Source organism: Stegastes partitus, unplaced genomic scaffold (assembly GCF_000690725.1).
Source record: "Stegastes partitus isolate 25-593 unplaced genomic scaffold, Stegastes_partitus-1.0.2 Scaffold1874, whole genome shotgun sequence".
Lineage (NCBI taxonomy): Eukaryota > Metazoa > Chordata > Actinopteri > Pomacentridae > Stegastes > Stegastes partitus.
Window position 1 is genome coordinate 72,146 of NW_007579605.1, and position 23,882 is coordinate 96,027.

Here is a 23,882-nt window from a genome sequence, read left to right on the forward strand (position 1 = left end):
GAGAGAAAAAATCTAAAGATGGGCCAAAGGCCACAGCTTAGGCACCACCACCCAGGGTTCTAAAGGCTGCATGCCTACCACAGTATGCAAGGATACATCACTATCTCCCACATGGCAAGCTAAGCATTCTTATCGCTGTGAACTGAGGTTTGACTTTAGAAAGGGGAAAGTGGAAGACCAAGACACAGTCAAGCAGATGTCTTCCTGTGACACCCCACTGAACGGGGCAGTAGAGGCCACAGCCCCTTTGGTGTAAAATGCTTAGAGGCCAGTCAGTATAGAGAACATGTCTTAGACATGTAACCATAAAATCATAAACAGCCAACTGGACTGCCTTGTACCTGCTGTGCGATCCACATAGCAACACAGTCGAATCATTCACAACCAAAATGAGGAAGTGGGGAGCATGGACAACAGGAAATGTATAGCCTCAACTTCACCACACCCCTGTCCTCCCTGTCAGACATTTAGGGCGGTTGCTCCAACAACACACAGAGATTCCCAGCTCTCTTGGCAGTGGCAAGTGCTCGAAAGATTGCTGTATATAGACGCTGTTACTCTTGGCTGTTAATGTCAACACAGAATCCGCTATGTATGGATCATAAGCCCAGAAGAATGTTTGTTGGGACTGCTTCACTTCCCACAAGTGACACAAAACTATCTCTAATAAACGATGCATATACAGCTAACACGTCGGGCTCACAGTGAGTAGAAGGGAGTTCTTCAGAGGTACATGGGTCATTTACAGGAACAGCTAATGCAGCAGGCTTAATCACAGGCTTCCCTCTGTTACTCTGGCTTTTTACATTATGCAATCAGCCTTTCAACGACCTTTCTGATGACAATATTTACAGTTTTTACTCAGGTCAAAGTGACTTTTAGTATCAGATTTAAACCAACTGAGCTTCCCTGACCACATCATGCCATACAGCCTCAATTAATTACTCGGCTGGCAGCGTCCTCCCATGCTTTGGTGTGCCAACTGCATCTATCTCTATGGAGAAGTTCAATTTAATAGATGAAATGACACCATCAGCAGCTGTGTTTACTTCACACTCTTAATAATAAGTGGAAGCAACTATTTTTAACTGCTCCAAAATAGAGATCAAATCCTTAGAGGTTCTCAGATTTAAAACAGTTCACCAGTGTTAAAAGTGTGTTCTGAAATCTCTTACATATTCAATATAGGTCTAACCACCTCTTTTTTTCTCTCTCTTTTTTTCAACCATGACCTAAAACGCTGCCTCTGACACTAGTTCATATGCTTACAACAACTTTATTTTCTGGCTTTCCTGTGAAGATGCACTGGAGCAACAAGGCACACTCATCATCGGACCATTTTCTGGCGTTACTAACACACAAATATATCAGTTTCAGCAGCTAGATTGGCATAGCGCAGTTGTTTGTTCTGCTGTCATCTCTGTAACCTGCTCTCTCTCTGACCTGCTGTCATCAGTCCTGTTTCAACCAATTTGGATTTAGTGTTAGAGAACATTTGAGGCCACATTTGTGTCTGCATCAGGAGGTCTGTAAACAGCAGTGACGACTATGGAATAGAACTCCCTTGGAAGATAATAGGAGCAACATTAAAGTGTCCACAGCTCAATGTCCAGAGAACAGTGTGAAGTCCTATTTGCATTGCTGTGCCATCTGTTGGTAATACAAATGCATACTCCACCACCTCAGGTTTTACCACTGAGAGCACTATCTGCATGGAAAAGTGTTAGCCCCTCCATGTTAGTGGCATCAACCCTAACCGGGTCATTCAGCCAGGTCTGAGTAAAAATGAGGGCACAACAGTCTCTCACCTCCCGTTTTGATGTTAAATCCAACCTGACACAGTCCAGTTTGTTTTCTAGTCATCGCCATCTTAAATACAATACAATACAATACAATAGTGTTTATTGCCATTTGCATGGGTACATTACAGTACAGGTACATTGGAAAGGTAAAAACTAAAAGCAGCAGAAGAGAAGTTATTTACAAGTATACATTATAATATTGCACATATTGGTTCGTAAAGTAAGTGAAACGACCACAGTCATATTGCACATGGATGAATACACTGTTGTACATGGTTGGTCACAGAACAAAGATATTATGTATGGGCAGATAGTCGGAGGAAATGGTCGATGAAGTGGTTAATTGTCCACAATGTGAATGCTTTGCGGAATGAAGTACTTCTTCCCCTCCTTAATGTCTTCTGTCACTACCCTGACAGTGCCTGGAAAAGAAACTATAGTGGAAACCAAGATCATAATAGTTTTGAATTTTTCATTATTAGATTTTATTTTATTTTCGTTTTGACTTCATGTCTACAATTTCAGTTTAGTTTTTTTTTTTTTTTTTTTAAATGTACGTTTGCTAGTTCCTAGTTTTTAGTTTTTACATATTGATTAGTTTTAGTTGAGTTCTTATTGGTTTTTGTGTTATTTAGTGGGGATTTTTTTTTGTAATATGGACTATTTTTCAGGGATGGCATTTAAAAAAGATTAGAAAAAGCACTGGGTAGTGAAAACTCATAACACATACTACTTTTGGAAAGATACCTTTTCTACCTTAGTGGTACTCAAAGCATGTATGTGCTCCTGAGTAAAGCGTCACCTCCATTGGCCATAACACTATCCTGATCACCAGCACACCCATAAGGGGAAAGCCACTACAGTCTGCTGGGAAAAAACTCTGCACTATTGATAAAATCGCACAACAAGAACCTTCACCAGCTGCCGGGTCCTCTTTATGCCAGTAAAACCCACAGCTTCCTGTCACCCTCAAGGTAACGCAAGCAATAGGATTTTGAACAAAGCACAAACACAGCACTCAAAACAAATATTTAACTTCTTCTTAGTCAACCCAAATACACTGTGTCCTTTATCCTACTCACTTTTAAGCATGAAAAGGAAGCCAATGACGGGCATGTGGTGCGCCAAACAAACTTTCCCCACACTCTACATTTGCTACAAAATGCTGCAAACAAAAGTAAAGAGAGATAGAGCACATGGAGGGTTGGGCAAATATGAAATACACCCATTATGCCCCAACCAACCCTCTGGGCAGGGCAGGAAAAGAAAAAAAATAATATGTATCAAAAACTAGCTAAAATAAATAGTTCAATGAATTAGGTCAAATTCATTGAAATTGTTAAAATGTTTCTTTTACCCAATGTCTTACTATCTTCTGTCACCTGTTTATGTCATCTCCAGCCAGAAAACACAACTATTGGTCAAGTAATGTTGGCCTTAACTTTAACACTGATGAAAATCAGCTTGAAGAACTGTTATTTACAAATCAACATTTCTTGTCAGCTGTTCGAGCAGATCGGATGAGAGGTGGCAGAAACAAGTTTGGCCTTATGTACAAGCATGATCGTGCCCTTAAGCAGCGGGAAAGGGCTTTGATACAAGCCAGAAGATTCAGACCAGAACGCAACCCTATTTGGGCCTCCTCAACCCACCAGAGACATATGGCCTTTACTGATGGCCTCCACCCAACTGCCAACCTACACAGCACTCCGACAACCACAGATAAATCTCCATCATTGTCTTCACTTCTGCCCTCCAACTCACCTTTTGTCCCCCAGTACCAGTTCGCCTTCCCCTCAAACTGGACCATCAAGTCAGAGCACAACAACAACTGGGCGAGTTCAACAGGCTCAACTGCTGGAATCTGCACTGATTCATATGATCCATCCTCAAGATGTTCCTCTGCACAAGACCCTGTGATACCTCAGCTAGTGTTGGAGTTTCTGCACTGTGATCCAGATGAGCTACAGCTGCGGAATAAGATCACTGCTCATCTCCAGCAGGAGCAGACTGGCTGGGAGAGATACAGGGACCCCGAAACCTTCAACCTGATGTGTGTCATTGCTGATCAGATGTTGTGCTTGATCGTAGAATGGGCACGCACATCTATCTTCTTCAAACAACTTAAGGTAAGGTCCTGTCTGTGGACTCTGGTTTTGTACACACTGCTTTAGTTTTACTCTGTGCCTGAAAAAGAGTCATATATGTACTGAATGTTCACGTTTGCATGCATTTACCTGCTTAAGTATAATTTGAAAATACCATCTGATCTTGATTTCCTGAATTTTTGTGCCTGGATCTTGGAACATCTGCAAGCATGTGGCTAGTCAGTGGCAGTGTTCTAACCAGGATATGATGAGGCAACAGTTCTGCTAGATAGGAGAGGACTCTGCACTATGAAGCGACTTTGACATAGCCAGGGTTTCTTTGACTTTGACATAAACCTGAATCCCAATCAGAAATAGTCAGAGATAATGGGTATCATGACAGTGGCTATCAACATTCTTTGTTCACCCTGGTTTACTTCAGGGTCTGTGCACACTCTATATTTCAATGGTTTAAGGTCTTTCTCTATGCTCTAAGGTTAGTGACCAGATGAAATTGCTGCACCACTGCTGGAGTGAACTATTACTCCTGGACATCATCTCCAGACAGATCCTGTATGGCAAAGAGGGCAGTCTGCTCCTGGTCACTGGGGAGGAGGTGGGTCATCTTCACTTCTCTGCTGCCTTCATATTACCCATATAATTATCCAGACTGACATGTGAAAGCATCCATGTTGTTTGGAGTAGTGGTGATCCAATGCTCTGATTTTCTATGAAGAAGGTCAGCCTTTTTCTGATAGGCAACATCTAATCCTGTCCACAAATACAAAAATCCCCAATGTCTTTACTGTAGCTATATGCAAATGTTTTGCGTAGTTTGAATACCCTGAAGAGCCACAACATGACAACCACCTACCTAATATTGTGTCCGTCCCCCAATACCGCCAAAAAAGTTTGAGGATTTCGATTCATGAATGCCACAACACTTCTGAAGGTATCCTGTGGTATCAGGCACCAAGACAGTAACAGCAGATCATGCAAGGCCTGGAAGTTCCAAAGTAGGGACACCATGGATCAGATTTGTTTTTCCACCACATCCCACAGATTGTGTTGTGGTATCTGCAATCTGGGGAATATGAAAGCCAAGTCAACATCTTTAACTGCTCCATGGTCCAGCACTGTACTCATGGGCCCATTGTGGCTGTTTTCAGTGATGGAAAGGGGACTGCATAAGCACTCTATATCTTATATATATAATTTTGGGAAATAGGTTTAACACATGAATAGGAAAGTTTACAAAGTAGAGTACAGAGTGAGTGGTGACTGCCTGACTTCAGTCGATGTTTTCTTTGGTTCAGGTTGAACTGTCAGATATAGTCTTTCATGCTGATCCTGCTCTGGCCAACCTGACCCAGAGGGGACAAAAACTGGTTGAGAAGCTCCACATCCTAAAGGTGGATCGCCAAGAGTTTGCCTGCATCAAGTTCCTCATCCTCTTTAATCCAGGTTTGTGACAGCTGGTGCTTTTAACATGGAGTGTCATATTGAATAAAACAGTCTTGGAGTTTTACTCTGATTTGATCACTTGAGTTTTGGTGGCTGTGCATATAAAAGATACCTTTCAGATTTAATAATATTAGAGACAGCTGTACAATCACAGACATCTTCCTTTCCAGATACATTGGAACCATTTTAGGTATTGTGCTTCAACCAGAGAAACCAGGGTTTACATTTATTTTGTTAGTCATAGCATTTAAAAGTCCCATGATAGAATATATCAGTTGTTTTATTGTGGTTGTGTTCTATGTGCTTTTCTAGTAATTGATTACAAAGTGTCTGTCCAGAAAACTCATATTTATTTGACATGGTTTCATTTTGTAGGAGAAAGTATATCCACCTACTATGTTGTCATTTCATGATGACATTACGACGTTTCATTTCATAAGGAACTGAAATGTCATAAGTTAGAGAATGTGGAGGAATGACTGTACATTTTTTCAGTTTTTCACTTTGTCTTTATTTCACTGACCAGATGTGAAAGAGCTTGAAGAGCATGGGTTAATAGAGAGTGTGCAAGAACAGATTCAAAGAGCCCTGCTGGAGTATACACTCTCCACCTCTTCACAGTACCTCAGCCGCTTCACTCATCTGTTGCTGTGTCTGTCTGAGTTACGGTCTCTCAGCATCCTCACTGAAGATTACCTATACTGGAGACACCTGAATGCTGAGATGCCATGCAACAACTTGCTCAGTGAGATGCTCCATGCCAAGCGAGCATGAAGACTTGTGTGTAGATGATGGCATATGTAAGCTGTGATAAGTGTTAAAAACAATCAATGATTTTTATTGTTCGTATTTTTCTTTGCTTTAAGCTGAAATTTAACAAAAATGTGACTTGTATTCACTGAAATACCATTATACTTAAATTCCAAATCTCACATTTTGGGAAAGAAGTTTTTCATCAGAAGAAAATGAAATCTGAAGCTGCTCTGTGATAATGTAAAATAATTGTAAATCTTGGACTGTTACTTGAAACCATATATTTGTTGAGTTATAGGCAATAATACATATTTGAGCTGTGGTTAGTAATTTTTTTTTCCATACAAAGACCTGTACAATTAGGAATCCCAAACAGCTGTGTGTGGATTTTATGAGGCCATGTGAAACATGTAGAACAAGTTAATGGCACAAAATGCAGAATTTTTATTGTGATTATAGTGTCTTTGAAAAACTGGGAAAATCTCAATGTCAGTATGTCAGATCTCTAGGTCAGATGGAGCACATTCCATGATATATCCCAAGATGGCATCAACACAATAATAATCATATTCAGATGTATACATACAGCTGAAACCAGAAGTTTACATAAACGGTATAAAAATACAAATGTGGAAATATTGAAGCAACATCTTAAGACATCAGCCAGGAAGTTAATGGTGCAAATGGGTCTTCCAAATGGACAAAAACCCTAAACATACCGCCAGATTACTTACAAAGTGGCTTCAGGACAACAAAGTCAATGTTTTGGAGCAGCCATCACAAAGCCCTCAACCATATTCTGCAGAAAATTTGTGGGCAGAGCTGAAAAGGTGTGTGGAGCAAGGCAGCCAACAAACCTGATGCAGTTCCACCAGTTCTGTCAGGAGGGATGGGCCAGAATTCCAGCAAACTACTGTGAGAAACTTGTGGAAGGAAACCCAAAACGTTTGATCCAAGTCATACAGTTTAAAGGCAACGCTATCAAATAGTAAGGAAATGTATGTAAACTTCTGACTTGAAAGAAAGTAATTAAAAATTCTGTCTCATTATTCTGGTGTTTAGCAAATAGAAATAATTTTGATAATCCTAACTGACCTGAAACAGGAAAAGTTTGGTCACATTTAATGTCAGATAGTGAGGAAAAAAAGGCTATATGTTTTTATACAGTGTATGTAAACTTCTGGTTTCAACTGCATGTGCTTTAGAACACAATACAGACTAGAGAGAAATATGTTCTTTTCAGCTGTAGAAATTACAAGTCTATTATCTGCATTACTCTGCTGTATGTTGAATAAATCCATTTTAACATTTGTGTTCATGTAATTACAAATTTATTTGTAAATTAATTCTGAAGTACCATGTCACAATAGCTGGAAAATAGCAAAAGAGCATTTGAACCCATTTTGGATATGATCTGCATTCATGGACAGCTGCTCACCAAAGCAAAACCCATCCAGCTTATAACACACAAATCTAAAGCTGACGAGGTACACAATAATTCAAGAGAAAATAGAGAGAGTTTCTCTACTCTTTGTAGAAGTGAGTGCCCAGTTAAGAAGAGCACAATACACAATGCTGAGTGAGGTACAGAAAAAAACCCTGAGTAACAAGAGCCTACTATATACAAAAAATAATAATAATAATAAAGTGCTTCAGACAAGCAACAAAATAAGATAAAAACCAAGTAAAACAAATTCATAAAAACCAATACAGTATATCAGAAACCAAGAAGCTGTCCTGTAAACTGTAAAATAAATAAAACGAGTAGATCATAAAATCAGGTACACCAATGACTAAATAATATTGATTAAAACAAAACAAAAAAGAAATAAAGACAGTATAAAATAATATATCATGCCAGCAAGGAGCATTTAAGCAAAAAACAAAGCTGGATCAATAATGTGTACGGCAGGACACCACAGAGGAAGTCGTAGCTCACCAGAAAACATCACTGTGTGTCTGAGGTTGTGTGTCTGTCTGCACTCTACAGTGCTTCTGGGAAAATGTGGCTCGGTGGTTAGCATCGTTGCCTCGCAGCAAAAAGGTCGCCGGTTTGCGTCTCGGTGAGGACACCTGGATCTTTCTACGTGGAGTCTGCATGTTCTCCCTGTGCAGCGTGGGTTCTCTTCAGGTTCTCCAGCTTCCTCCCACAGTCCAAAACATGTGGAAGTTAATTTGTGATTCTAAATTGTCCGTAGGTGTGAATGTGAGTGTGCTTGGTTGTCTGTCTCTAAGTGTGGCCCTGCGATGGACTGGTGACCTGTCCAGGGTGTCCCCTGCCTTCACCCTGAGTCAGCTGGGATAGGCTCCAGTCCCCCGTGACCCTAATGAGGATTAAGCGGTGTATAGATAATGGATGGATGGACATACAAAAGGACACTGAATAGTAACATGAAACTAGAGACCATCTTGTGATGTGATCACAACAGCTGCAACCCTAACCCTGAATGACTTTACTCGCGTCTGGTGTGAACACAGCATAACCCTCACCTTAACCTCAGTATCTTACAGAATAATGTCAGCTGTGGGCTGTGTGCTCATGCTTGGGAAGATTTAAATTATTTTGCAAGTTAGCACATTTTATCCGTGGTTGGTTTGTAAAACAAGTAACAAGGAGATTGATAGAAAGATTGTCATTTTTAACTCAAGGCACACAATAACATGACACCAAGGAGCATAGGTAAGAAATAAAAAATGGAGCAATATATTAAGTAAAGTTAGAGAAAGGCTTTCTGATAAAAGCATGTTTTAAGAAGAGATTTAAAAGAGGTCTATGATCTGTGATGTGATGGCAGGACACCACAGAGGAAGCTGTAGCTCTCCAAAAAACATCACTGTGCTTGGCATGCTTCACAGCCAGCTCTGGAAAAGTGGGTCATGTCATTGCAGATGATGAGTCAAGACAAAGTGAAAGAGTTATCTGATGTCTCTGTGCTCATGTTTGGCTACACAGTCCTCTATACCTGCTCATCCCATCTTGTTCTATTGAAATAGGGCTGTTTTTATGCACAATACTGAAAGAGGAGTTCACCACTCTTTTTGTGTTTCAAAAATAATTCATATACAAAAAAATAAGTATAAAAATATCAGAACTATCAGGAATGTAAAAATGAAACATTTCTGTCAATTCATAAAAACTGTCATAAAACATCCAAGACGTGTACAATTCACCGCTGTGCTGTACAACATCAAGGGTTTTCATTTAAAAATCATTTGTTTGTTATCTGTTTATAAATCATTCAATGTTGGTGATCTTGGTTTTGAGGTTAAATCAACAAACTAGTTTAAGCTAAAATGTAAAGTGAGTTGCTCTACTGTAGTAACTTTAGCCTGTAGCTATCACTACACACAACCAGAGGAGTGTTAGTTATGATGATCAGAACTATACCAATTAAACCAAATAACCATTACCAACCCCTCAAGCCTTGTTTGTTCAGCTGGACATTGATCTCCCTCTCATTATGCTATCTATGGTTACTTAAAAATTGAGGATTAGGTGGTATATAGATAATGGATGGATGGATGGATGGATGGATGGATGGATGGATGGATGGATGCTGCACTATACTCATGAACTTGTCTCTCAGTGTATCAGTCTACTACTGAGAAAATCAGGATTTTTCCAGAACTTTTTCACTAGTTATAATGCAGACACATACTGTGAGACCAAAGCAGTAATGTTACCGGCTGAAAAAAACCAAAACCATGAACTCCAAGAGACTGAAAATTTCTGAAGACAGTTGGTGACAGAGTTGGTTCTCTCTGGAGGCATGAAAACAAGTCATCTGATCCATTTTTAACATACAATTATTGATTATAATCAAATGAAGAAACTTTATAATGACAAAGTTTTCTCCAGGTATGACATTGTGTCATGAACAGCATTTTCCGTATCTGCTTGTTCTAGTCATTCATTGCAAGTATTCAAATCCTCATGTTACATTACGCATCTGGTCTAATTGCCTGCAAACCTTCGTCATTTGTTACCCATCTGCACAAAATTAGTTGCATTGCACCTGACGGTATTTAACAGCGATATGGAGTGTAATACGCTCTGTAATATTATGTTACCTACATGTAAAAAACAACTAAATGGAACGATCTAAGTAATAAACCCAAAATCAATATTTTATCATGTGTTAATGTAATTCGGGCTGTATCTCGAGTATATTTCGGGTATATTTCTAGACGCAATGTAACTGATTTCGTGCAGATGGGTCACATTTCCACAAGATGAAAATATCAGATTCTAGTGCAGATCTTAAAGTTTCCAAAGATATGAAAGTGTGTCAGGCTGAATGTTGGTCTTGTGTTTGACTCTTTAAAAAAAAAAAAAAAAAGTGCACTGCTGATTAGCTATCAAAGGAGAAAAGGGTATAATTCCTTAGAAGTTTGAGTTTGACCTTTTCTCTTAGTTGATCTTAGTCCTCTTGTAGTTGATCATTATATAGATATATTGAAGAGTTGGAACAAGCCGACACTGTCAGACAGCAAGGAATATGATGATTTTAACAACCTTGCAGTTACTCAAGGAAAATAAACAGGGAAACGGTATTTTAAGGGCTTGGACAAGGCCTGACCACGACACCTGATCTCTGAAGAAGCCACTGAACAGTCCAGTAAGCATGATGCTGATGAAGTTGATGTTAAGGTCTTTTCAAATCTTGACAATACATGACATTATTAACCCTGACATGACATACGAAGCTTGCAGTTTAGCAGTGGATGAATAAAAATCAGGCACACTTTCTGCAGTTTAAAGACAGAGTACATTAAAGCCTTGTTATCAATCACTGAGATCCCACTGATTGTACCTTGAACCACCTGTTTTGCACACCCTGCTTAGACTTAATCAGCATAATGCATTCATCTTCTTGTGTGGAGGTGCACTATCTGATCTTGTCCACCTCATTAGTGCCCATTTCCTACGCAACCTTGACATCCAGCTGGCATCAAGGACAAAACACGGCAGTGTTATAAAAGACAGAATGGTAAGGGCCCAGAACAGGCCTTCTGACTGGACTGAGCAGAATATATTTACAAGTACAGGCAAGTCAGTTAATAACTGCCTGCCTATTTTAATAAGTGAATTAAGGGAATCTATTTAAACAAACTTTACTTCACCATGTTTTGCTTTCATAAGCTGTATATGAACAATTAATAAATGGCTTATAACAATATGAGGCAAATTTTAACCTGAACTAAGGGCATTTTTAAGTGTATGAATGTCTTTGTTAATACCTGCAACTCCACTTCATGATGCATTCATAACTGCTGCATGAACAGCTCATGATTGCAAACATAGCTTAACATATTAACAGTTTTTCTTCCAGCATTTTACAACAGTGAACTAGACTACCTTGGTGTGTAAAGAGCACACCACTATCAAATGACTTAAAAAAAAAAAAATCATTAACTGTTAGCCAGTTAAACGTAACTCTTTACTTTGTATTATACCCTTCATTACGTCTTTTCATCCACATTATTCTACATTAGTGAGGTATAATGGGAGCCTTTTGCTTATGCTGATTAGGCATCTGTGCACAGGTGACTGTGACCAGATGGGTCAGGGGCCAAGAACTCTGGTGTTTGTTCATAATGGATTAGAGTGCGGTCCATTACATCTTGTTCACCATCCAACTTTCAACTCACATGCATAGGGATTGTAGGGAGTACACAGATTGCCTTACTTCTTTTGATGACCCAACACCATTTTCCCAGTAATAGGAGCAACATGTTGCATCCTGTCAGCATTATGATTCATCGTGTTTTTTGCCACTACATCTGGATATTTCATCATTCTGAAACTAGAAGGGGAGAGCAGATTCAAGCAGCTTGATCCTGAGGCTCGTACGGAGCAGTAGTTCAGCAGGAGACAGTGGCACAGTTTTTGTAGAACCAAGTACCATCCAGTGACACTATCAGCCCATTAAATGGGTGTTATCAGTTGTTATTGGGCCCATAAATATTGGCAGCAGACACCCTCCTGCACAAAACAGTTTGCCAAAATTCCTGCATGATTATCAACTCTGATCTCTAGAAAACAGAAACTAATTGCGATGACACAGGGAACCTTGTGAATAAGTACATGTTAAATCTCTAGTGAAGTTGTTACTCAGGAAACCTACACAATGGAGCTTCGAAAAATGTGTTAAAACGTAGCAAAAGTACATGTTTTAACCCAAATCATGATCTTTTTCTAAACCTGAACAAGTATTTTTGATTCCTAAAACAAACCAAGTAGCTATACCTAAACTTAACAAAACAAACAGTGAAAATGTGACTAAACAGCAAGGGGAAAAGAAACATAATTTCAAGTTTAATATGAAATTATTGGTCCTAAACAAAATCTGAGCTCTGGTTTCTTAGGTGAAAGTCTGCTGACTTATGCCACGCCCGCCTGTCCAACCTCCTGGTGTGAATTTATGTTGCTTTTTAGAATTAGAATTAGAATAGAGTAAAACTTTACTGATCCATTTGGTACAAGACCTCAGGGAAATTGCTACACCAGAAAAAAAAACCCTGTGTTTTCACTTTGAGAAGAACTTTGATCCACTAAGTGACTGTATCATTGTATCTACTGTCGGTGTGAGGCATCTCTCTCATGCAGTATCTTGATTTGGTATCTTCATGGCCACACAAATGCACGTTGCTTCCAGGTCTTTTGACTTTGGAACAGGAATGATTAGAGTAACCCTGAGTGGGACCATCTACCAGTGATGCCAAGGTCCTCCAGATGTTGCGATTCAGCTTCAGTACATCTCTTTTCATAAAGTGGTACTCTTCTGTTAGGTTGTGTGAGTAGAGTAACACCTTTCCCTACATGCAACTTCACTTAAGAGAGATCAGCATTCTCAGTGAGTACATCGAGAACTGCATTCACTTTTGTCTGTGTCACAGGAAATAGAGAACCGACCGCGGACAGAGAGACATGACACACAGTAAAAGTTTAACAACTTATTCACATAGATACTCAGTACACAATAACAGGAGAATACTAAGGACTGGGACATGAGCGGCACTCACTGGTGAAAGCAGGGAACTACATGGACTGAAGTACAAGGCAATGGGGGATCTATGGAAGCCCAGGAGGGACATCAAACTAGAAACGCGAATTACAAAATACAATACAGACTTTATCTCAAAGTTCTAAGGTTATGCTAGGCTGGGAAACCGGCATCCGGGTAGGGATGGAAGGCAGGGAGCTTGGAGCAGGAATCTGACAGGGAGCGACTAGAAGAACTGAACAGAAGAATTAGCATGAGCAGAATACAACAGAGCAAACTGACAGAACTAGAGGTGGCCTGAGTCGACTAACAGAATGTAGTACAGTGGTCTGGAGCTGAGTTGTGGACTAAGCACTTCTTTTATGGCAGGAAAAGACAAGGGTCAGGTGTGCCACTCCCCGTCACAGGTGACCCTGAAGATGGGGATATGACAACGAATGCTCAGGACAGGGAATGCTTCCTCTGGCAGCTTTGGTCTGAATGGAGCATTGCGGCCCAGAGCTCCCCCTTCTGGCAATCGCAGGCATGAACAATCAATCATTATCACTAAACCTAAGTCCTCAACATGCTTCAACAGTTTTTAAAGTCTTTTCAGTCCTTTTTAAACAAGAATTTTATTATCTTTTACAAGACATTTTTTAATTTATTAGTTGTTTTTTTTTTTTTTACATGCAAGAGTATTTGTAGATGAATTTCCACTATTTCTATTAGTTTTTTCTGAAACCAGCTTCCTAATAAAACATATCTGTCACTTCCTCACTCAGCTAGTTAGCCAGTCAAACCTGCTCCAGGAAAGCACACACTCACACACCTGACTCAAGGAGAAGGGAAAAAGGAATTGGGGGACGACTGCCAGCGAAGCAGTGTAGATGGAGGGCATGACAGTCTGGTTTGGGATTACTATAAACTGTACCAGCTGAGGTATGTTACGTGCATTGCCAATCTGGCTTAGTCTCACTGGATTGGCAGTGCCATAGCCAAGTAAACTAATCATTACCTCCTTTTAGCAAATGTAATCTTACATTTTTGAATTGGGACGAAGACTTCAATGGTGACATGAATTCCTTATGAGCAGGATGGATGGGAACTATGCATTACTCTTATATTGCTGCCACTGATATTTTTTTGTATATGGTTTTGCTTTTGGTTTAGAAACTGTTCAAACATATCTCTTAAAACACTCTCTGTCTGCCTTAGTTCTTGCTTGAGATACGAGGCCGCTGTTTAATGGTATGTCCATTTTACATTTCATGATGACCTCTGATTTGACCTTGTGGCTGTTGTGAAGACAGCGTTTTGCAACATGCCTTTGTTTTCCTTATCCTTGCATATTTTCTCCTGTGCTGCACACATTGTTTATTCACAATGGGAAAAAGTTGTAACGTCTTTTCTTAACAGTGCCTCTCCTTATATCTACAGCCAGACCATTCTTCCTCGAATATCCTTGTGTTGCACTTTGTTGTATTTTCTCCATTCCTGATGCTTGAATTTCAGCAGTTGTCAAAGCATTACAGAGAGCACTTGAATGTAACATTGTACGTTTCTAAAATCAGGGGACCTGTGGTAAGCATTTTTGAAGGCTGTGTAGATTACTTTCTCTGCAGTCTCTGTAGTCTTTTTTCTAACACAGTAGATGACTTTTTTTTACTGTTTCAAAATCTTTCTTCAGTGCAAGTTTTTTTGTCATGTTTGAAATATGCTTCTGTGTTGATACAGTGGCTGTTTAAAATTCAGATGATGCGTAAAGGTCAAAAGCAGTTTCTTTAATTTTGCAAATGATGCTTGTATCAGGGATCTTTGTTTTGTGTAGTTTTAAGTTTAGCATTAGCATTTCACAATTTTATACATTTACATAAAAATAAAAGTATTGTTTTCTGTATCATTCAATTATTTTAAATTGTTTATTGTTAAAGAAACTGTAAAATGTGTTTTGTTGTTGTTGTTGTTGTTTTTGTTGTTTTTGTTTTTTATCCTTTATGGATTATTGTTTGGCACATTTGCACACCAGCTGAAATAACTGTCCTGTTTCGGTGAATTTATTTCTTCAGCTGTGAAAGACTGACGTGCAGCTCAACGTGTTGTCCGTGAACGCAGCCTCTCCTTTCCTCCACTTCCTTCACTTCCCGGAAACACACACTATTCACCAAGATGGCGACGCTGACAGTGACACGGCCACCTTTCGGAGGTTTCAGTTTCGAAAATTGCAAGAGGTAAACGCCTATCAACCAATTAAAATCATACCAGTATGACTTTAGCATAAGTGTTACCTTTTTTAGTTAGACGCTGTGGGGAATAGAGGTGTTTAATACAGGTTTTGTAGCGATGCTAGCTGATGTTAACTTGGCTTCCATACAATGACTCAGGCTTTTCCCCGCCGCGCTAGTGTTGATATTAAGGTGACTTAATATTTTACAAAATGTATGCTTTATTTTTAGAGCCAATATAACTTGCAATTTTGTATTACAATAAAGTTAGTTAATTTTTCTGTATTTTTATAAGCGTTTGTGTAAGAAAAAGGAAAGGAGGAGCGTTATTAGCTTGTATACAGCCACTATATGTGTGGGTTGCTTAAACGAGGAGCTAACGTTAAACTATGTTAAAACAATAACACCACAAACTGTAGTGACAACCAGTCAGACACAGTACATACCTAATGACGGTACTGTGTGACAAATCCGAATAAAATACATTTACATTCACTGCGTGTTTTATTACAATGCTGTGATTTGGTTTGGGAAATGTGTGCTATGTGTCCATTAAGTCTGTTAAATGGAAATATCTCTATATATTGGCAATATTTATAGATTGCCTTCTGTTACATATGTTGAAAAACGAATATATATAAATATATATGGAGTTTAAAAAAGTGCAATTTAAGGAAAGATTTAGAAAATTATAGCATCAGGGAGGTAAATAGTTGATGGACTGATTAAATTTGTTTTGACTTTTTCGGTCTGACCACTTAGAATTGTGTTTTGAGTCCATTAAGAGTCGTTCAAATGCTTTTTTCTGTTTTTATTTTCAGAAATGCAGTTTTGGATCAGGATGCTAACAAATTGGGATTCAGTATGCCGGCTGCTCGAAAAACAGGAACTACCATCTGTGGTGTTGTCTTCAAGGTGAGTGACTGAAAACAAACTGCTTCATACGCACAAGTTGGGATCTTATGTTGTCATTACATTATGCACATGAAGGTTCTAGGTGTTAGTGTTGTTGTGAAAAAGTGCTTAGAGGATATATTGTACAATGTAAAATGGTTGTTAAAAAGCAGCCTGTGGATCAAATATGGCCCTTCAGTTAAAATATTCTGTATCCCAACATTGGGTGAAGTTTTGTTTTTCACTGGATGTATTAAAACTTTCATATATTTTCACAAAGCTATGTGTCACATTTGCAGTTGGCCACTTGCATTGCAGACAGTTCACATGGTTATACATTTTTGACAGCTTACCCTTGCGGACACGCCGAAAGCATGAATTGGCCTTAAAGACTTTACTGTTTTCATGGTGACGTTGTTGTCAATAATCAAAACAGACCTCATAAGGAATAAGTATATCTACTGTATGTGGATAAAATTAAAGAATTAATCTCATCTGACTAAAACATATCCTTATATGTATACTTAGTGTAAATAAAACACCTAATAAACCTAATTACATACTTTGGTTCACTGATCATCACACAAATCTTAAACTGTCTCCACAATGTTTTTTAAGAAGTGTTGTTTTACTTTGCTGAAAAGCACTAAAGCAATTGCAGAGTAATGATTTACTGAATCTAAATTCTATTTTGTGTTCACTTTGAAGGATGGTGTTGTCCTGGGAGCTGACACCAGAGCCACTGAGGGCATGGTAGTGGCAGACAAGAACTGCTCCAAGATCCACTACATCTCCCCCAACATTTAGTAAGTGACAGAACCTCAGTTGTTCAATACACTGCAGGTTAAAAAGAGTTTGAGAGTTGGTTGGACTCTCATTTCCCTACATTATTCTGCACGCAATATTTGTGTATTCAAATGAACCGATGTGAGCTTCTGAATTTTTAAATCCTGCACTCTCTGCACCTGTTTGGTTCAGTTTTATTTTTTGAAGGCTTCATGTGAGTTGAGGTGTTGTTTTAAGGGACAATGACTAAATGACTAAAATTGTGTCGTCGTCCAGCTGCTGTGGGGCTGGAACAGCTGCAGACACAGAGATGACCACTCAGATCATCTCTTCCAACCTGGAACTGCACTCACTCTCAACAGGCAGGTTGCCACGTGTGGCCACCGCCAACCGCATGCTTAAACAAATGCTCTTCAGGTACACTCCTTGGTCTTTGTCAGTGCTTATCAGGATGCAGTACACTTTTTTGCACAATCAGATGTTAGTTATGTGGCTTGTGAATGAGCAATACTGTTGTCTGTATCTCTGTGTGTTTATATATGTATGTGTGCATCTGTATGTGTGTTCAGATATCAGGGCTACATCGGTGCCGCGCTGGTTCTGGGTGGAGTAGATTGTAACGGTCCTCACCTGTACAGCATCTACCCTCACGGCTCCACTGACAAGCTGCCCTACGTCACCATGGGTCAGTCTCAGCTATTAACATTCCACTGTTGCTGCATATTTTAGTTACAGCTTAATGTCTTGATGGATTTGTGCTTGTCAAATACTTACTTTTTTTTTTTAAGAAACTGCAAATGGAAACCTTAATGTGTATCACAGACACACACAATGTCATGTGATCTTGTGACTCAGGGGAAATTTGAGAAAACCTATTTGTTTATCAAGATGGTGTTTTCTAATTGTACTCAAATCACTTCAAAAGACTTAGTTTGTGTATTAAAATCATTATAATTTTCTTCCAAGGGTTAGTTTCCCTGGACCTGCCTTGCCTGGTTTTAGTATCTTGTTACTTTTTTCACTACTCAAAGGTTTGCTGGTCTGTGTGATGGAACATGTTGTGACTGAGTTATATAATGTTCGGTCAGTGATCCTTTTTTTTTCTTTTCTAAAGGGTCTGGGTCCCTGGCTGCCATGGCAGTGTTTGAGGATCGCTACAAGCCTGACATGGAGGTTAGTCCACAACTCAGACACAAAATTTGTAGCAACACAACACCTGTAGTGAGCCTCATAAGCCCATACAACTGATTTTCACTTCCTGTAAAAGCACACTGGTGTTCATTTGAGCATCAATAATGTTTCTTTAAAGGAGGAGGATGCCAAGCAGCTGGTCCGTGATGGTATCGCTGCAGGGATCTTTAATGACCTGGGCTCTGGCAGCAACATTGACCTGTGTGTTATCACCAAGGGAAAGGTGGACTACATTAGGCCCCATGATGAGGCCAACAAGAAGGGTGTCAGGTGAGAACTACTCATGGACATTACTGTATTGTGTATTTCCAATGCGGTGATGAGTTTGTGAACCCTAATTTGAGGGAAAGTAGTTTTCAGTTCCAGAAATGGAGACCACTTAACTGTGTGAATGTTGCTGGTAGGTTTTCACACACAAATTCTGACTCCACCCCTCCTGCCAAATGTGAACAAGCTGTCTGACAGTCTTTCATGTTTGAGGCTAATGCATTTTTCCCAAAAAAAATATTTGGTCAAAATCTAGAGTAGGTGATCCACTCTGGCTGAAGGAAATTTTGGGATGAAAAAAAAAAAAATCATAAAACTCAAACTGCAACTGCATAAAAAAAACATAAAACAGATCAAAACACAGATTTAGAGGAATAACATTTAAAGCCTTGTGACCCATTTAACAACAACAAACGGAGTGAACTTCTTATCTGAAACTGAAAACTCAGTTTCTCATCTCTGACTTATTCAGTTTAGACTTGAGTCTTTTTAAGATCTGCTTTCTGGTAGTCCGACTCTTCACAGTTAGCACACAGCTGCAGCCAGTATTGCTGGCCAGACATGAACCAGCAGCTGCTTTTCCAAATTAAATAGGTTTTTGGTCTGTACAGTAAAAGTTTAATATCTAGTATTTGTAATTCAGTATTTTCATGTTGAAAATGGGGAAAAGTTTAAGTGTAAGACATCAGGAATCCAAGCTGTTTAGCAGCTGTGCACCTGTGTTGTTGGACAGTACATGAGAACATTGCGGTTGTGTCACCACATCTGCTTGAATAGAATGTGTCACATCTTAACAGCGCATGTTCACATGTTGTACTCATTGTTTTAAACTGGACCCATTAACTTGGATCACTCAATGAATGTTGCATAACTAGTTGTCTTCTTGCTTGTTCTGCTTAAAGAGCACATGAGCTTGAAACCTTGCACCTGTGAGTACCGATGGAGTGTGTTCATAGAGTGCAGACCTAACAGCCGCCGCCCCTCCACTCGTCTGAATTTACCACTAACCAAATTTTAAAAATAATAATAATAATCTTATCCACTTACCCATTTTGTTTAACTTTGTATAGTCATACAAAGTTAAACTAGTGTGCATGTGTGTGTGTTTTGGATAAAGAGAAATGCTGTGCTGATGAAGATGAAATCTCTGTTGTGTGCAACCTTATTAACAAACACCACACACTTGTTTGACCCAACTGACATGTATTACTCCGTGTGTCTTGTAGAACTGGAGACTACAAGTACAAAAGAGGAACCACCAGTGTGTTGTCGAAGGTTGTAACTACGCTGGACCTGGAGCTGGTGGAGGAGTCTGTACAGACTATGGATACCTCCTAAATACTTCTGTAGTGTGTTTACTGATGTGACTCTATCCTAAGAATTCCTGACACAAATGGCATGTTTTTCCATGGTTTACAATAAAAGTGTTTGAGTTAATTCATTTATGACTGTCTTTAAGCTGTTTTTCCTTAAATTTGTTGAACTACAAATAGAACAGCTGCCTTTAAGGGACCACTGTGCTTTACACAATGTAAATGGCAGAATGGAAAAGGAGGAGTACCTCTAAAATCATCATCCAACCATGAAAACCACAGTTAAAGATATCTGGTATTCCATTTTGACCAAAGTTGCAGATATCTGAACATCATTATAACAAGTTTGAATTGTTGAGCATGACACCATTCATGTGAGGCATCCCATTAAATATCCGCCCAGCAAAGTATTTCTGAAGAGTGTGTCAGCAAGTAGTATGTGGAGAACGAGAGCTTCATTCATTTGAGACTTGTAGTTAAAATTTACGAGGCCAAAGGCTGCTCTGACATGACTGGAAACCTGCTGTCTAGTGCAGTTATGGTTGCAGTGGTGTGGTATGCTTGAAAAGCAATGTTGGCTGTGACCCAACATTGCCTTTAAAGATGTGTATAATTCTGTGCTATAATTAGGTCAGTTCAAAAGGAGCAGCTGATTTGGGTGGACAAAGAACAATGATGTGTGAGAGACTAACCATTTGTAATGAACCTCAGAGGTTCTTGATATTTTGCATCCAAGAAATGTAGGTACTGATAAAGTTCATATGTTCACAGTATGCTGTAACCTTTTTTCTAGCAGAACGCTCCATGTGAACAATGCAATATTTATCTTTTAACATAAATACCAAACCAAAAAAGCACTTGGAAAGAGCAGACCTCCACCAAGCAGCTCATTTCCACCATATTGTGATTTCCACCCAATATTAAAGTCCTGCATTCATTTTATCTACACTGTTCTGTATCTACACTATGTTTTAAGAACATTAGAACGTCCATAAAAAAAATCCAGTGTTCATAACTACCCTGTCAAATATAGCCACATAGCTTTTTCAAATGACCACTATACTTCCAATGATCAAAACAGCAGAAAAAGCCAGGAGAGAAACAATTAAGATATTTGCTTCGTAATTCAAGTAAAAATGTATAAAACCAACAACCTGTGTTTGTGTAGCCAGTCGTTTTTAGACTTGGTCTCTCAATGTTATTTTACATTGTAATGCATTTTACACAAGAAGCCACATCGGTGCCTAATTAACTAATTTAAAGAGGGGAAATATGACCAAGTTATATGACAGAATAGATGTGATTCCAACTCGTTTCTGTCAAAAATGCTTTCAAATGCAATTTTTAGTTTGAAGTGTTGCAACAGTTTCCTGTTATGAAATAATTGCCTACACATAGAACACAAATTTCTCAGGAACTCAAATATGCTGAGAACAGCAGGAAAACCTCGTTCAGTCAGAAATACAGGCAGCCTGACAATACACTGACTTGGCCACATGTAAATGAAAATGTGATGAAGTGAACTGGATTAGAATTTCAGTCACAATATTATACTACTCTGGAATTTCCCTTTTCTGTCCTCCACAGCCACAGCACGGGTCACCTACAGCTCTTTGTTTAAAACCACAGGAAGATATATTGAAACCACAAAGGAGGAATCAATCCATCCTTGTTTCTATTGCATGCAGCGGTCAAATATCATTTCCATTTGGTTTGCTGACATCTTTCTGAATGAGAGAAAATTAATTTCAAGTACAAGTCTTGTGGAAGCATGTCCATTGCAAAGTGGTGGTGAGGTTGTGTCAAGTGTTTATTCAAAAGTAGATCAAACCTCAACACTCCCGATCTCCCCACTCACCACCCTGCATGTGGGATGGGACCTCTGTCTGATGATATGATTATTTAAACAAGTGACGAAGCTCAAGAAGAGCACCAGGTATTGAGCAGAATTTGTTCTCACAAGAAAATTCACTATTAATATCCAGTCGAGCCCAAAATTATTCATACCCCTAACAAATTTTGGCTTAAAGTTACTTTTATTAAAGCAGCAAGTTTTGTATTTTTTTGACTGGAAACGACACAGGCTTCTCCCACAAGATAGGACAGTGTATAAGAGGCATCATTGTGGAAATAAATTATTTCTCAGCTTTTATTTACGTTTGAACAAAAAAACGACATAACCAAAATTATTCATACCCTTCTCAGTAATCAATAGAAAAGCCTTTATTGGCTATTACAGCAATCAAACGCTTCCTATAATTGCTGAACAACTTTTTGAATGTCTCCACTGGTATTTTTGTCCATTCATCTTTTGCAATGAGCTCCAGGGCTTCAAGGCTTCTCCCTTTTTACGCCAAATGAAGGCTACATCATTGTGGCCAAACAATTCAATTATTGTTTCATCTCACCATAAAACAGATGAGCATTTGCAAAGGCCAAGCGGGCTTTTGTGTGCCTTATCTGGAGAAGTGGCGTTGCCCTTGGTCTGCATCCATGGAACCCAGCAGTGTGCTGTGTCCATTGGACTGTGTGCCTTGAGACATTGCCACCAGCAGGGCCCAGGTTCTCCAGGATGGCCCCGGCCTTGGATTCTTTTTCACCTCTCTCGCTATCCAGCAGCACAGGTGTCACTTTTGGCTTCCGACCACATCCTCTGAGATTTTCCACAGTGTGGAACGTCTTATATTTCTTAATAATACGTTGCACTGTAGCACTGGAACTTGAAAACATTTAGATATGACCTTATAGCCCTTTCCTGACTTGAGAGTAGCTGCAGGTCCTCAGTGAGCTCCTTTGTCTTAACCATGACTGTCCACAAACCAGCTGCAGCCCCAAAGACAATAGGAGGGTTAAGAAACTGAAGAAAATTACAGATCACGAGGCTGCAGCAGGTGATTCCACAGATGCCACAAATCACTGACTAAGACTTTAAATTAAACCAGTTATTACTTAGTTTGTCCATTCGTCTCTCTTGAACATTTTACTTTTGTGCTGACAAAACTATGAACCCATCTATCCATTTTCTTACACTTGTCTGGGGTCGCAGAGCCAGCAGGTGAAGCAAGTCATTCCAGACATCCTTCTTCCCAGTAACACTTTACAGTTCTTCCTGGGAGATACCAAGGTGTACCCAGCCCAGAAGAGATAGAATATTCCTCCAGTGAATTGTGGGTTTACAGCAGGGTTTCCTTCCAGCTGGATGTGCCATGAAAATCTCCAAAGGAAGCCTCCCAGGTGACTGAGACTGCACTAAGCCACCTGTCCATCTCATGGAACTGCAACATTTTGTCATATTTCTCATTTTGAAACTACGTACCATTTCTTTAGTTTAGTTTTGATTTCATTCTTCATTGTTGTTATCATTTTTATTAACAAAGTTAACACTGAAACGAATGCTGTCCGTCCGTCCAGTATGGAGAATCTGTCAAGGAGTGCTGAAGGTTTTTCAAGGCTCCACAACACATAAGAAAGTGTTTTTCCTTTTGGGTGGGATTTTCATTGTCCATTTATATTGGTAAATCTTGAGTATAGATGAACAGTATGGTCATGGCAAACTATAATCAACAGGCCCGTATAGCTCTCTTTATCTAGTGAGTAGTAGTCTCTTATGTAGCGGAACATCCACTTTGTACAATTTTCCATCTTGCAGCCCTACCTTATGTAGGGTATCGGTGCTGAAATCTAGTTTTAAGACATGAATTGTTAAAATATTGCTATATAACTTTTCTGTGTGCAAGTACTGAGCACACAAGTCTTATTCCCTCACAAAAGTACTGTGAGGCCATCAGTTATTTTAGTTGTCAACAGTTTGATGATTCTTCTCTTCTAAACATTCATTATTTTTTGTCTATAAATGTCAGAAAATACTGATAAATGTCACAATGATTCCCTGAAGCTCAAGCATATTATAATTAGTTTAAATCATTGTCTGCTATCAAAGAAACTAAAAAAGTGGACACATCTGAGACACTGGGAGATTTTTTTTGTATTTTTGCCTATAAAGAGACACCAACAATGAACAAATAATCTACTTAAAAAAATATTTGATTGTGGTGTGTGGGTGATTGGAAAACAATGAAATTGACAACATGGCCCTACTGTGTAGGTCAATTTT

The 23,882-nt window shown here is 39.2% G+C and overlaps 2 protein-coding genes across 2 annotated transcripts in view; both read left to right on the top strand.

The window, feature by feature from the left end:
• LOC103372973 (nuclear receptor subfamily 5 group A member 2-like) overlaps positions 1–6,127 on the top strand; it is a 9,338-nt gene extending 3,211 nt beyond the window's left edge. The window contains exons 3-6 of the mRNA XM_008302760.1: positions 3,306–3,931; positions 4,386–4,505; positions 5,206–5,353; positions 5,880–6,127. Of these exons, the coding sequence (XP_008300982.1) occupies positions 3,306–3,931; positions 4,386–4,505; positions 5,206–5,353; positions 5,880–6,127 (1,142 nt within the window). The remainder of the gene's footprint in view (positions 1–3,305; positions 3,932–4,385; positions 4,506–5,205; positions 5,354–5,879) is intronic.
• Positions 6,128–15,236: 9,109 nt separating this feature from the next.
• psmb7 (proteasome 20S subunit beta 7) lies at positions 15,237–19,900 on the top strand. The gene is made up of 8 exons (XM_008302761.1): positions 15,237–15,323; positions 16,139–16,232; positions 16,920–17,017; positions 17,274–17,414; positions 17,567–17,682; positions 18,112–18,170; positions 18,307–18,458; positions 19,682–19,900. Exons 1-8 carry the CDS (start codon positions 15,262–15,264, stop codon positions 19,791–19,793), a joined length of 834 nt encoding a protein of 277 aa, XP_008300983.1. The 5' UTR covers positions 15,237–15,261; the 3' UTR covers positions 19,794–19,900.
• Positions 19,901–23,882: the final 3,982 nt, after the last annotated feature.

What these genes read in the sequence shown, in the direction of transcription:
- psmb7 (XM_008302761.1), top strand. Translation starts at nt 15,262, where the DNA reads ATGGCGACGCTGACAGTGACACGGCCACCTTTCGGAGGTTTCAGTTTC. An exon ending in TCTGTGGTGTTGTCTTCAAG is followed by an intron (nt 16,233 to 16,919) that starts GTGAGTGACTGA and finishes TTCACTTTGAAG; the next exon opens with GATGGTGTTGTCCTGGGAGC. An exon ending in TACATCTCCCCCAACATTTA is followed by an intron (nt 17,018 to 17,273) that starts GTAAGTGACAGA and finishes GTCGTCGTCCAG; the next exon opens with CTGCTGTGGGGCTGGAACAG.